At 40.5% G+C, this 14,967-nt stretch overlaps 2 protein-coding genes across 4 annotated transcripts; one reads left to right on the top strand and one right to left on the bottom strand.

The window, feature by feature from the left end:
• Window positions 1-720: 720 nt before the first annotated feature.
• Window positions 721-9,501, bottom strand: aldh16a1 (aldehyde dehydrogenase 16 family, member A1). Its single transcript, XM_035527773.1, is given in 18 exon segments — window positions 721-2,770; window positions 2,925-3,050; window positions 3,211-3,396; window positions 3,508-3,712; window positions 4,160-4,327; window positions 4,415-4,545; window positions 4,782-4,887; window positions 5,059-5,134; window positions 5,464-5,620; window positions 5,753-5,911; window positions 6,499-6,657; window positions 6,856-7,040; window positions 7,419-7,496; window positions 7,844-8,001; window positions 8,229-8,337; window positions 8,340-8,354; window positions 8,459-8,558; window positions 9,134-9,501. Coding segments are annotated over 18 exon segments (2,385 nt in total). The 5' UTR covers window positions 9,224-9,501; the 3' UTR covers window positions 721-2,593.
• A 228-nt stretch (window positions 9,502-9,729) lies between these two features.
• On the top strand, window positions 9,730-14,755 carry baxb (BCL2 associated X, apoptosis regulator b). 3 transcript variants are annotated; one of them, XM_027014713.2, is made up of 7 exons: window positions 9,730-9,750; window positions 10,221-10,277; window positions 10,386-10,416; window positions 10,747-10,917; window positions 11,678-11,813; window positions 11,924-12,028; window positions 13,510-14,755. In XM_027014713.2, the coding sequence occupies exons 2-7, from the start codon at window positions 10,256-10,258 to the stop codon at window positions 13,663-13,665; spliced, it is 621 nt and encodes a 206-aa protein (XP_026870514.2). In that variant the 5' UTR covers window positions 9,730-9,750; window positions 10,221-10,255; the 3' UTR covers window positions 13,666-14,755. The 3 variants fall into 3 exon arrangements, with proteins under 3 accessions (XP_026870514.2, XP_026870512.2, XP_026870511.2); XM_027014711.2 differs by lacking the exon at window positions 9,730-9,750 and adding an exon at window positions 9,944-10,075; XM_027014710.2 differs by lacking the exon at window positions 9,730-9,750 and having other exon boundaries at window positions 9,944-10,277.
• The last annotated feature ends 212 nt before the right edge of the window (window positions 14,756-14,967 follow it).

The following is a 14,967-nucleotide window of genomic DNA, read 5'->3' as shown; positions in this document are numbered from 1 at the left end:
TTAACTTTTACCTGTGACAAGCCACCGACATCTTCCCATACCGTGTAATTGTGCCATCTCACTATGACTCTATGACTATGACACTATAATTAAAAGTTGCCTTCGGTTATTATAACAGCAGTGGATCAGGTTTGCCTGCTTTTTCTGGATTACCCACAGTACAATGGGAATAAGAAAATAGCATCTACAAAAGATAGTTTATTGAAGCTTTTTTGCACTTGTGTAGCATGTTGTCTGTTGCACTGTTGTTTTGTGTTGCACCATGGTCCTGGAGGAACACTGTCTCGTTTTTGTTGTGTACTTATAGCTGAAATGACAATAAAATCCTCTTTGAACTTGAACTTTTAACTTTAGCTGAAATACTTTCTTGGTGCCTTTACTACTTATGAGTTAAAACTAAACTGCAGTTGGTGCTGACGCGTTCGTGTGTTTCACAGATCCCATCTCTCTCCGCATATCATTGTATGATTAAAGCAATGCCTACAGTTTATCACCATGTCAATGCTAATGACCAAGTGACTTATAGTTTTATTGATATGTCCTCCTCCCACATTTTTAAGGTTATGGATGTCACAGATGTGTTTAGTATCACTTTAATGTCTGGGACTGTAGTTTGCCTTAAAAACCTGCAATGAAGTGAGCACCCCTTCCCCAAACGAGAAGGGGTTAAATCCATCTCATTGAAGCAATAAGAGCATAATTACTTACACAAGGCAAGGACAAGATTGTAACCGTTTAATTAAGTGTAATAACTCTTAATATCCATTACAGTGATTAAGGACTAAATTTATTATTAAAAATATAGTCATTGAGGGAAAGGGTACACTCTTTGAACTGAAGTATAATACCACCCACTGCAGCAAGACTCAAGTCAGAATTCAGTCCTGTTATGCAAATCTACATCCAAAGAACCGGAGCACTGCACAGTTGAGTATTTCCCCTCCACTAACCTAATTAACACATAATTACCAGTAACTGTAATTGATAATGGTTTGATAACTAGCAGATAAGTTGAATCAGAAATATCCCCATGATATGCAGTTTCATGGCACATCAAGGCCAAATGTGAGTAACATATTACCCACACTGTGTTTACGAGGCTGTTATATTCCAGGTCAAAATCATCTCATTAAAGACCTCTCTTCCTTAACAAAGATGGGAACTTTGCTAGTTGGCCCCAGCAGACTCTGCAATCTTCAGGTAGTGGTGCCTGATTCCAGTTGGGAAGATCTACCCTGCAGTGTTTAGTTCCAACCCAAATCCAGGCCTTCTGTAGTATCTGAATATAGAGCTAACTGTATGACATTTCACATCTCCAGAGACAGAGCTGGGCACCCCTGGTGTACTGGTTGTATCCAAAACAGGGTGTAGCTCAACAGTCATGTTTAAACATAGTGAGTCCCTGTCATTACACATCAACAAATTATCACGCCCTTCATGTTTTCATATGTGCAGAAACCAGGAACACACAAGTGCTTGCCAAAAAGGATCTGAAAAGTAAGGCCCATTGGTTTGTAGCGAGCTAAACTAGATCTAAACTATGTAGCTTGCGCTCACAAACTGTCTTGTTCAGAATGACTGGCTCTATAGAGGTTTGTAGCTCTCTGCCCTTACATCAGTGACAGCCAGTCAACAAGTGTCATAGCATGACTAAATGGAATAGATTTCATCATGGAACAAAATGACATCAGAAATCCTCTACAGCCAGTCAGCTCTCTCGTAAATCTCAAATGGTATAGATCAATATTAATCGTAAAGCATTCACTTCAAGAGTAAATTCAAAGTTAATGATAAAAAGATGTGGAGGAACAAAGACCTCCTTTAGTATTTTTTAAAATATACATATCAAATGACTTCATTAACAAAGTAGTAGTATATTATCAAGTTACAAGTAGTCCATGTTCATACTAAATTCTAATCTACTACATCTCTTAATATTTACTCATTATCTTAGTTTTAATGAAGGACATCAGTAATTTGTTAGTTATTTAGACCTCATCAGAATGGCATTGTTTGATCTCTTAATTGCTCTAAAACCACCTTCTCCGTTTGGTCTGGTTTACCTGCAAAAACACGGACTTGGTACAGGTTGATCAACAAGGAAATTAAATTGTTGCTAGACATTTTTAATATGATATGAATTACTTGCATGTCTGGACAAAGCACTACATCTGAGGCTCACTGTTCAAAGGAAAACTGCAGAGTTCGTTTGAGGTAGCAACAGAACGCAGCGTCAGCTGGTTTCAAACCATTTCCCACTTTACAAATGGTAGCATGGTGGGAGGGAACTGATACTTGCACCAAATGCAGAATTATAAACCATTTTGCTTCTTCATTTTGTCTAACAATATGTTCCTCTGTAATCTCCCAGGAACACTAACCCTTATTTATTACTCCAAAATAATATGTTATATTAAGAGGCTGTTACCTCCAAGAATTAAAAAGCAAACTTAACCATAGGGAACATAATTTTTCCTTTAAGAATAAAAGAAAAGCCCACCAAAAAACCTCCCAATGTTTTCTTGTCAAATTCTCCTTCACCCCAACCACTTCAGCCTCAATTTCACTTTTTAAATCTTTGCTCTCTGCGTTGCTAAGCAGTAGGGATCCACACACTCTTCCACACCACAGCCTCCCTCCACATTTCCTCCTCGAACGAGGGACTTGGGTGGGTCCAGTATCTTCCTCCCTCCTCATCCACCTCTTCCTCACAGTGCAGCCACATACGCTTCAGTGGACTGCAACAGGTGTACTGAAGAAACTGACAACCCTGCGCAAAGTGTGAGGGCAAGAACGAGAGCAAGAGACAGAGACAAAGAACAAGAGGCAAACAGAGCTGTAGAGAGCTTGACAGAGTGAGACAGATGCTTGTTATTGAAATGGTGACTGCTGACAGTCATCCACTACGTGATTGTCACACTCACTTCCACAGAGCCCCAATACCATATGGCCTGAATTTCACTGTGATTGGCCAGTGCCTGGGTCAGCTGATCCCTTCCACCAGTAATGATACTAACCACACCACCAGGAATGTCTGACACCTGAAGAATCTATAACAAGAAAAAAGCCCAAAGTATATCATTAACTTTTTTTAAGGTCACGTAAAAGTGTCCAAAGTTGAAACAAACATCTTATAAGCATACATTTAAACAGTCCCAAAAGGTTGCCGCTCATCAAAACACACATGCATTTGCACGAATGAATACGAACTTGAATGAAATCGATGGCTGGAAGGGGGTGCTTTTCACTTGGCACCATTATGACAGCGTTGCCCATGGCAACAGCTGCCCCCAACAGAGACACCAAGCAGAGGAGAGGCCTTGTGTCTGGGAGCACAATACCCACAACTCCTAATGCCTCTGGTATTAAGAAGGCAGATCCAGTCTGTGGAAGGGGCTTTAGAGAGATGGCCATCATTAATGCACATCATGCAGATGAATAAAATACAATATGAGCCAATTAAGTATGAGATTTAGAAGGTAAATCCTGAAAACAGAAGTCTCTTACTGGCACTACTCCACTTTGTTTATCACAACGTGCAGCCCAATCAGAAAGCCTGGAGATGCTAAGCTCCACCTCCTCATTTGCTTCATCCATAGAGATGCCTGTCTGAGCCTGGATGGACGCAGCCATGTCCCGCCTTCTCTTGTCCAAACTGTCAGCAAGAGCATAGAGGGACTGCGCGCGTGCAGCGGAGCTCTTCCTAAGCCACCTGTGTTTAAACATAAAAAATGAAAAAAGGCAGTATACAGAGCAATGACATTAAACAGAGTAGCAGTAAAACAAACACACTGTGTTAGAATTTAAGGTCTGATAGCTGGTCTTATGTGCACATTGCCAAATATAAAAGAAATTCACGTTTTTTAGAAAAGATATGTAAAAGACTAAAATCTAAAACAACTAATGCCTTATTTGTGCAGTACAGTTAGTGTAAATAATGTATGTACAGAGAAATTCACAATACAGTTGAGTCTAGGAATATAGAAATATTTTACATCAAACTTGCCCGCATTAATACAGCATGATACTGTTTAAAGACACAAGACATTTGAAAACACTGGTACATTAGACTGGAAAAAAAAGAGTTCCAAATGGAATTCAAAGATATTCCAAAGAGTCTATTCCATATGGACAAAGGTCGGATAAAATCACTCCATACCCTGGCTGGACTTTTAAGGCTGCCTCCACAGCATTACGTATGTCCTTCCTTCCTCCATCAGCACAGTAAGCCAACACAGCACCCCCTGGCGAACTCACTACCCTAATGCAGCCAGAATCAGCCTTACAAAGCTTACCACCAATGAACTGTGAGCAGGAACGAGGGACACTTAGAGAGGGGGAGAAAGAGAGAAGATTGAATTAAGATTATGTTACTGGTTCATTGCTTAGCAATGCTAATGTGCACTGGACACACCTGGATGGATCAAAGCCCTCAGGAACCATGAACGTGGAGGCAGCCGTACCAAATGCGCTGTAATCCAAGGAGCGGGGCGTGGAGCGGGGCATACGGGGTGTGAGGGACGGGCACAGGAACTGATACAGACCCTGCCGAGCAACAACCAGGCCAGTTAGCTGGAACTCATTTCAAGCAGTTCTGCACAGATTCACTGGTCTAGACATAATCCTCAACAGAAAACACTGCATGTATACAGCGCATACGGTGTATGTATTAAGAATATCTACATAGTGGCTCTCAATTGAGTAGGTTTAGACAACTCCCATGCAAAGAGCCCAACCCATGGTGCTCGGACCGTAGGATCAGCAGGTAGAAAGCCATCTACCTCTTTGCCCCCGTTGGTGCAGTTCCCACTGTCTCTCCGTCCAGACTGCGGGAGGGAGGGGTCAGTCACAGAGTGACTATTCACCCACACTGAACCTACTTTCAAACTATACACACGCAGATGCATGCATGCATGCATGCATGCATGTGCACACACACACACACACACACACACACACGTGCATGTAAACAGGTGCAGACAACAGTAAATACTGTTTTTCAGTAAAGACAACCAATAGTTTATACAGACTAAATTAAACAGCCAGATGTGTTTGTACCTCCTGGCAGTCTCCAAAGCTAAGGTCAAGTCTTCAGTCCAGATAGATGCAGCTTGGCCGTGAGGACTGTGGTTACCTTTAAACATTCACAGATCACAAGGGGAACTACTGAGAAACATACTCTAACATGCAGGATAATGTACAAACAATCGGCAACACTTTAACTATCCGTACTTTTGCTATCACTACTTTAGCTGTCTGGATTAGGAGATTACTAAAAGCCACTCTGTAATGTAATGTAATGACTGTATATTGTAATATACAGCAATGACAATAATTGCACCTCTCTGAGTTTCACACCAAAGTAAGAGAAACGTGCAAAGGTTGACAGAACAGGTCCAAAGTCATCTATACATTTTTACGTTCTGCAAGAATGAGACAAGTAAAAGAATGAGGAGATTTTACCCAGAGTAACCCCCTCAACTACACTCCTGAAGGAGAGGAGGGGTAGAAGAGGCCCTGGAGGTGGCGTGGTCACTGCAGAGCAAGGCGGAGCCAGCCCACACAGAACCGTGGGAGGATAGAGACCACCAGTGGAAGGTGGGGGACAGGACTGGATCAGCTAGAATAAACAACCCCCCCCCCCCCCCCAACACACACACACACACACCGTATGCTGAAAGTGATGAATTACTGTTTACTGATGGTCCTTTTCCCGCAGTAAACTTGAGAAATGATGTCAACCATGACTCACTGTCGCCCCCTGTTGGACGGCCTGCTGCACTGCAGTTTCTACCAGGCTCCTGTGTGCCTCACTAGCCAGAGGGACACACTTCATTCCAGTCATCCTCAGTTTCAGTCTGCCCACTACACTGTCCCACATGGACTCCTGCACACACAGCACCCACTGCCACTGAGGGAAAAATCAGAACAGGAATGTATTTTATTTGCCAGTTACATACACATACAAGGAATCTGTCTTGGTGAGTAACATACTAAAGAGACTGACACAATAGATTATTTACAAATATATAGAAATTACATAGACAAGGGAATAAAATACATCTAAACAAAGAAGATAAAACAAAAAAGAATGACTAACTGCATGATCTAGAGCACCAGGATTTGGCTCTGCACATAACAGGCACTCAGATTTTATATAGAAATGGACACCGGACATACAGGCTGTACCTAAGTATTTTATATGACTACCATATTGATATAATTAAAATTGTGTTAATGTAGAGGAACTTTTATTTTCCTTAGAACCTAAATTCTATTTAACAACTGATTCACAGGCTTATAAGTGATAGAGACTCATCTAAGTGCTTTGGCATAGAAGTACTATAGTCATCGTAAAATATATAGTCATGCCAATAAATCTATTTTCAATTAAACTCAACTGACAGGAAACACAGACACAGACACAGAAAGAGAGAGAGAGAGAGAGAGAGCGAGCAATGTTCAACGGGTCCTTATTATAGAAACCTGCTCACTTACATCTTTGTTCTTTTTGAATGCTGCCTCAATCACTCCATCCACAGCACTGTCGATGTCTGCAGACTCAAAGATGATAAAAGGGCACACAGCACTGACAGAAAGGCTGAGGGATGTGGGCACACCCCAACCGGCCAGCTGCTTTGCTAGAAGCTCTCCATCCTAGTGAGGACAAGGAGGGCATTTCATTTTTATTATTATTATTAATAAGATACATTTTAATATTACACTTTTCAAATAAAGTGCATGCAAAGGGTCTGGGTCACACACACACACACACACACACACACACACACACACACACACACACACACACACACACACACACACACACACACACACACACACACACACACACACCTGCTTGCTCCCACAGAACGTCAGGTAGCTGGTATGAATGCTCTGAGCCACTCTGGCAACCAGAGCGCAATCACCAGTCACTACATTCAGCACTCCAGCAGGAAGTCCCGCCTCCATAAACACTTGAGCCAATAAGAGGGCAGGGGCAGCCATTTTCACTCCAGGGACCACAATGACAGCATTGCCTATGAAATAGTTAAAAAGCGACAGGTCATGTTTGGTTAATCAAAAGGTCGTTTGCCGTACTAGGAAGCAAAGTGTATGAGTTATGACTACCTGCAAACATGTGTGACTCTTTACTCAACAACAAAAACAAAGTTACTATACTATGTCACTCTAAGTGTTACTTAATAGAATGGTTAGGTATATATATATATATATATATATTTCAAAATGCTTAGCCACAGTACTACTAATTACAGATAAAATGGATAATTTGAGCTGAAAGAAAAAAAGTGGAGTTTGTGGCTTGAAATAGTGATTGTGTGTGTGTGTGTGTGTGTGTGTGTGTGTGTGTGTGTGTGTGTGCATGCATGAACTGGTAGAAAGGGCAAGCCACTCACCCATAGCCAGAGCAGGCAAGACCTTAAGCCAAATGGAGTAAAATTGGCAGTCAGCTGAAACAACTATAGCAACCACACCTGGAATACACGATACCACATATGTACAAACCATGGGGGGGGGGGGAAGCATATTCATTCATTCATTCATTCATTCATTCATTCAAGGTATGTTCTTGCAATCAAATATGAAAGTAACGAAAATTGTCCTCTCTCACAAACTGGTCCAAATCTATGTGTCACTGAAACATTTATTTAATGAGTTAACACTCTGATAAACTACTCGGTGTAATTAATTAATTCATCAATTACCTATTTAAGAAAATACACACAACTGAATGTAATCAGATCACGCTACTTCAGTTCAATTACTCTAGAATCAAAAGTAAGAAACGTAAACAGGCTCTGTCTTTGATGCATTCACTAACCTCGTGGTGTCCAGTTAGGCATTAGTGTGTCTCGGAGTTGAGCCCAGCCAGCATAGTAGTGAGCCAGTCTGACCAGGGCAGAAGAGGAGCAGGGACACTCAGACAGGACACACAGCTCAGACATGCACTGGCTGTATCTCTGCAGTGTGTTGGCCAACCTGCAACATACACAGAGTACTGAGTAACACATTCAAAATAGCATGCTATAATGCCAGTGGAGGGGAATTTAGTGATTCGGTGGTGGTAACGAAGTTCCTGTGAGTGAGAGCTTTGTGTGATATCTCATAGTGACACCTGACTTTGTATTTTTCAGCACTTGTCTGCTATGGATCTCTGATGGCTACCCGAGGACAAGTTCCACTCCACGTTCGTGCTGGACTCGTACCTGAGCAGGACTTTAGCTCTACGGTGGGCACTCAGCTCACTCCAGGCCTTGAAGCCTGCAGAAGCAGAGACGCCGCAGGCCGAAACATCCTCTTCCTTAGCACAGATACACTGCAGAGAGCTGTGCCTGGTGTGGAGCAAAAATAATGAGCACATTGAAGGAGAGGGCGAGAAGCGGATGGGAAGGGACAGTGAATGGTGCAATCATAGAACAGCTGTTATGGGATTCACCTGTGGAGTCAGTAACTCGGAGGGTCTGCCTGTCTACCGGCCTAACAAATCCCCCGTCAACAAAGAGGCCAAGAGACTGAGAGTGTTGCTCAAGCCAAGTCTGATATAGAAGATACAGAAACAAGATTATGAAACGCACGCTATAGTGAAGCTTGAATGTTGCTAAAAGTAATTAGTGTTATTGCATCTGTCCTTTCAAACAATTGTGTGCATCACTCACTCTTTATATATAAATACAATGTTAGAGCCAGGGTTAAATTCGAACGTTTAGCTATGTTTATTGCGGCTGCGACACCCGTTTAAAACCAAACCATAAAATAATCTGTAACGTAAAGGATTCAGCAGTCTTGGGGTTATCTACGATAATTTCTACGTTGTACTTCTATGCTCAAAGTAACGGTGAAATCTGGTCAATATGTCTAAATCTAAAACTCACAAACCCAGTTCACGGTCACACGCTCGCCCTGTGAGTTATAATCACTATGCTGGATAGCAGGTTATGCAGCAGTCACAAATCCAACATAAGATAATTAATAATAAGATATCTAATGTTGTAATGAAAACATAATGGAGCTCAGTGCCATGCATGCAACCCCCGCTAATAAGTATGTCCAATCTCTTCAACAGCCATTTCCTTTATTTTTCTCACATGTGGAAGCCAGCCAGCCACCTTACCCGGGCAGCAGTAGCAGTGGTGGAAGCAGAGGCACCGTACTCCATGGACTGAAAGATGTCGTACACAGTTTTGGAGGCAACACTTGCCATAACACGCACTTAATGTAGGCAGCTTGGGAGCTCCACCAAAATCCCCACCCTAAAGCGAGCTGCGAAAGCTGTCTCTGAAACGGTTTAGCCAGCTAGCTAAACGTGGTTTAAATAAATGAACTGAGTGTCTAGCTAGATGTTTAATCTATTGCATTAACAACAGCGTTGTTAATTCCTGATTAGGAATACAACTTGAAGCAGAAAAGGTTTTGATGAGATGAACTAGTTACAAAGACACAAAAAAAATGCCGCGTACTTTCTCCTGTCATGACCGAGCTCCTCCCTGGCGTGGAGCTACTTGCCAAGATATTTTCGTTTAGGATGAGGGTTTCTGACTTGGCTCAGACTCCACTGAAACATTATTTAATAAATATTTAAGATCACTTAAATATTTGAGTAGAAATGCATCAGGCACACTCGCCTTTCAAAATAGTTCATTTTACTTTTCTTTGAAGGTCGGACATAGTCTGATCTTCACTATTTCCACACGGACGCTTGTCATGGGTGAACAATACACACTTTACAATGTAATTTATTTTTTTGCTTATTTTTTGTAAGCTCGCGTTGTTCTTTATATGACTACAAAACAACACGTATAAAGATGCAAAAAATAACGAAATTGCTTAGCCTGGTAGGACAAAGTAAAGTGCATTTGATGTAACGTGTACACTTCTTTATAATAATCAGCTCTGCGGTGCAGAGTGAGGTGCAGATCTTTATTGCAGTTCATGGCATGCATATCAGATGCGTCCACATGGTGTATGCATCTGTTATGTATGCCCTTCTAGTCTGGTTTATATGAATTAGGAAGAAGGGACAGGCAGATTAGTCTACTTGTGAGACCTGAGCTATGTAATAATTTGTCATACTAATTTTAGCATAGTTCTTATAGCTGCGTAGAAAAACAACCATAAGAACAAGAATAACTTTATACTGGATTATTGTACAGCTGTTATACAGTATTCGTTTCACTGTCCCTCTTACGTTTCTGTTGTAGACTAGTCTAGTAACCTAATCGACAAACGTGTCGACATGTCGTGTGAAGGAACAACGGGTAAGTTGGGTTTCTTAGCTAACTGGTAACTTTTTTAAAAAAATTCGCTATGAATTAATGAAATCAATGTGTTGATCCAAGTGTAAAGTTCTCATTTCCTCCCTCTAGATGACCAAATTGGAGAGGCAGTCTTGATCGGGTGAGTCTTCTCTTCTACATCTCGCTCACTTTGAGGCGTATGTGTACTATTACATGATGTATTAGTCATAATAACCTATATAATAATGATGCAAAATTCAAATAAAAACGAACCTCCAAAATCGAAAGTGAAAGTAGCATAATCGTCTACACACCATATAGAAGTCATATGGACTAGTTTGAGCACATTATGAGTTAGTAATCGCCTTCATGACCTTTAGTCACACCTGTCTAGTATTGTCTTAGTTTGTCTTCCTGTCTCTTTGAGGTATGCTAATTAAATTATTGTACAGAGTCCGTTTCACTGTTCCTTTGTCCCATTGTCATTCAGAGTAATAAAGGACCAGGTAAGGCACATAACTTGTGAAGGAAACATCCCCCCACTGCGCCTTCCTGACATGAAACCAATAACCAACGAGAATGATCAGATGTTAGTAGATCAAATCGCAGAGACGATCAGAGTTATTGGTGATCGGCTCGATCAAGATCCAAGATTTAATGAGTAAGTGTTAAGTCTAAGTTAAGTCTGTGTTAAATTTCATATGAAGAGGTGACAAATTAAATTTAGCAGAGTTCACAGCAATAAGCTGTTTGCATGGCACTGAAAAAAAGAGGTAGATCAGTTTGGCATTCTTCAATTTCTCATATGAAAAAATGTAATAGCTACCCTGCACCCAAGAAGAAGAAGTAGTGTGAAAATATCACAATCAGCACACTGACGTGCTATTTATAGAGTTTGGCCTAATAAAAAATGTAACATGTTCCTGAAAGATCTCTGGCCTTTCCCAGACACTCAGGATGTACTGTAACACTCTATCTAATGCTAATTTAAATTAAAAGTACAAGTCTGTGTACTCAAAATATGTATTGTGAGTGAAAATGATCTTTGATGATAGTGCTCTTTGGCAATAAGGAAGAACATCTAAAATCCATTCTATATACTTAAAGTACATAGCTATAATGAAGGTAAATAAAATCCACTACACTGCTATACACAGGAGACCAGTGTAAACCCAGTGAGCCAACCCAAGTGCATAATCGTTAGGAAGCGGGAAAAACCTAAATTTAAAAAAAACAAAACAAAACACACCACCATGCCCAGCAGGGACCTAAAACTAGCTGGATCTGGGTCATTTGAGGGTAACTTACTCTGTGTGCGCGTGTGTATGAATATAACATATTTCATTGTTTGAGTTGCTTTACAAAAGACCAGAACTTACACCTGCAGTTTTCTGTTCCACTGTTCCTCATCTGCCTGTCAGTATGATGGATGGATTGGGACGTGTGGCTGATAAAAGCTGTTTCTGGAAGCTGGTGGAGAATGTCTTCAGCAATGGACAGATTAACTGGGGAAGAATTATTGTGCTGTTCTACTCAGTAGGAAAACTGTCTGCAAAGGTACTGCTTGACAATAGCCTTCAGTACACTGGACTATCTTGCATAATTGTGTGTTTGATTTGCATATGCGTGTGCATGTGTTTAACATGATCATTCCTTGTTACACACAGATGGTCCTAGCGCGATTGCCTGCAGTGGTCTCAGACATACTTTCTTTGTGTCTGGACTTCTTCAGGAGAAAGCTTTTGGACTGGATCTGCAACATGGGAGGATGGGTAAGAAGAATCAGTAACATGACACACATTATCCTATGAAAGTATGTTTGTTACTTTGTGCCCTTTTCAAGGTACTTACAGACAAGTGTCCTATCTATCTATCTATCTATCGATATATATCTATCTATCTATCGATATATATCTATCTATCGATATATATATATATATATATATATATATATATACACACAAAAAAAAGTCACACTTAAATATTTCAGATCAAACAAATTTAAATATTAGACAAAAGATAACAAGTAAAACAAAATGCAGTTTTTAAATGAAGGTTTTTATTATTAAAGGAAAAACAATTCCAAACCTACATGGCCTTGTGTGAAAAAGTGATTAGGGGGCAAACAACTGGTTGGGCCACCCTTAGCAGCAACTGCAATCAAACGTTTGCGATAACTGGCAATGAGTCTTTTACAGTGCTGTGGAGGAATTTTGGTCCACACATCTTTGCAGAATTGTTGTAATTCGGCCATATTGGAGGGTTTTGGAGCATGAACCGCCTTTTTAAAGGACAGGCCACAGCATCCCAATCGGATTCAGGTTAGGACTTTGACTAGGCCTCTCCAAAGTCTTCCTTTGTTTTTCTTATGCCATTCAGAGGTGGACTTTGTGTGTTTTGGATAATCGTCCTGCTGCAGAACCCAAGTGCGCTTCAGCTTGAGGTCACGAACAGATGGCCGGACATTCTCCTTCAGAATTTTTTGGTAGACAGCAGAATTCATGGTTCCATTTACCACAGCAAGTGTTCCAGGTCCTGAACAGCCCCATCACACTACCACCACCGTATTTTACTGTTGGTGTGATGTTCCTTTTATGCCAGATGTAACAACACCTCCCAAAAAGTTCAACTTTTGTCTCGTCAGTCCACAGAGTATTTTCCCAAAAGGCTTGGGGCTCATCAAGATGTTCTGTCAAAACTGAGATGAGCCTTTATGGTTTTTCTAATATTTAAATTTGTTTGATGATTTGAAACATTTAATTGTGACAAACATGCAAAAAAAAAAAGATATCAGGGAGAGGGCAAACACTTTTTCACACCACTGTGTGTGCATGTATACACACACACACATACGCACGCACACACATTTTTACAGCTATATGCTTGCACTATGCTGGATTTGGTATATGCTGGATTTAATTAAAGATCAGATTTTGTAGCTTTAGACATAATCAGAATAGCATTAACTGGTAACATCAGAAATGCTTATTTACCAACTGTCACAAATGTGACGTTTTCATTCATTATATGTAAAATGTTGTTATAATGTCTGAGTATCATATGTTCATTTTAAAAATGAATGATTTTTAAGGTTTAAGGTTAGCCTACATTTATATGTAGCATTGTTTTCAGGGTTGTTGGTTCTTGTGTTTTGTTACTGCAATTTACTTATTTTAACTTATTTTAATACAAATGAACTGAAATTCTTCATCCTAATCTTACGGTCCCTTTTTTGTTTATTCTCCATATAAAGATTAACAGCATTTCCGAACTGGCCCGTTTCGCCATTGAACAAGTTTCTACTTCCTCCATCAGAACCATCTCGCCTTCTGTAGCACTGGGCCTGGTTTTCATCAGTGGAAGTACTTCTGGAGACGCTCATCAGTTGGAGATGAACAGAATCAGCTGAGAGAGACAGAAAGACAGCAAGATGGTGGGGGGGTAGAGAGAGAGAGAGCGTGAGTGAGTGAGTGAGTGCATGTGGGAGGGGCTGACAGAGCAGGTGATGGGGTGAGTGGCAGAGGCTGGATGAGGCAGGCTGGCGTGGCTAATGGAAACCGGGTAGAAAGAGTGAAGCAAAGTGAAAGAATGTAACCGCTCAAGACAAGAACAGGGGATTCCTGTTGGGATCACATTCGTTTCCTATGTTGGAGAACGCTGACACAGTGCCAAACCTACAAATATCCATTTTGCCATATGTCTGTTTTATATACATTTTAATGTCAATTATTTTATCTTTTTTAATTAACATGATTCAATTTGTGTATTTGGAAAATTGTGATCAGAGGAAAAGGGTTGACTGAGTAAGACTTCTTTATATGTTATACAGTCTTCACAGTATCACTATCACATCAGAAACCTCTTTGATAACTCTCAGGTATTAAGAATCTTCAACCTCTACCTCATCCTTAAGTAGAGTACTGTACCCTAAAAGATCCTTAAGGGTTTCGTTGGGAGCTCTTGCGTTATACTGAATTGTGACGTGTTATTTTTTTCAGGACAAAAAAAATTGTGCATATGTTCCTGGTGCCCTTGCGATTTTCACAACCAAAAGTAACAATGGTTTACTTATTGTTATGTAAAAACTATTAAATATACACATACATATATACACTCACCGGCCACTTTATTAGGTACAGCTTGCTAGTACCAGGTGGGGCCGCATTTGCCTTCAGAACTGCCTTAATTAAGGAGGTCCAACCTGGTACTAGCAAAATGTACACACACACACACACGAGACGGCACAACCTCACAAGATCCTCATCACCAGATTACTATTGTCACCTGTGTGTTATTTTTGCTAACGCTACGCTATATATTCTCTGCGGTCCCGTTTATTCCCTACGAAGTATTATCGCTGTTCTATAGCGTGTACTGAGCAATTCCTCGGTGTATATATCTGACTATTACCCTCGCCTCTTTCGTGTTTACAATTGTTGATTATTACGCTATAAATAAAACACGATTTTAAGATGTTACAATAAAACACTTTATTTTCACTTTTGTTATATTGTGTGGATTATTATACCTGGACTGTTGGAGCAGGGTCTAGCTCCACACCTCTTGTGACAGCCTGGGGTCTTTCTTCTCTTAGTGCAGTTATAAAATATAATTCAGAGCTTGGCATGAGTAGCCTCTAAGTGTGCAATGAACAGATGCTGAAATATTCGCATAACTATCAAACCTCTATGTTCAATTACATTTCTAGGTT

The sequence above is a fragment of the Electrophorus electricus genome, chromosome 1, assembly GCF_013358815.1.
Source record: "Electrophorus electricus isolate fEleEle1 chromosome 1, fEleEle1.pri, whole genome shotgun sequence".
In the NCBI taxonomy this organism is placed as follows: domain Eukaryota; kingdom Metazoa; phylum Chordata; class Actinopteri; order Gymnotiformes; family Gymnotidae; genus Electrophorus; species Electrophorus electricus.
Note: the sequence above shows the minus strand (reverse complement) of the source record. Positions and strands in the feature narration are given on the sequence as shown.

What these genes read in the sequence shown, in the direction of transcription:
- baxb (XM_027014713.2), top strand. Translation starts at nt 10,256, where the DNA reads ATGTCGTGTGAAGGAACAACGG. An exon ending in CAAGATCCAAGATTTAATGA is followed by an intron (nt 10,918 to 11,677) that starts GTAAGTGTTAAG and finishes TCTGCCTGTCAG; the next exon opens with TATGATGGATGGATTGGGAC. An exon ending in TAGGAAAACTGTCTGCAAAG is followed by an intron (nt 11,814 to 11,923) that starts GTACTGCTTGAC and finishes TGTTACACACAG; the next exon opens with ATGGTCCTAGCGCGATTGCC.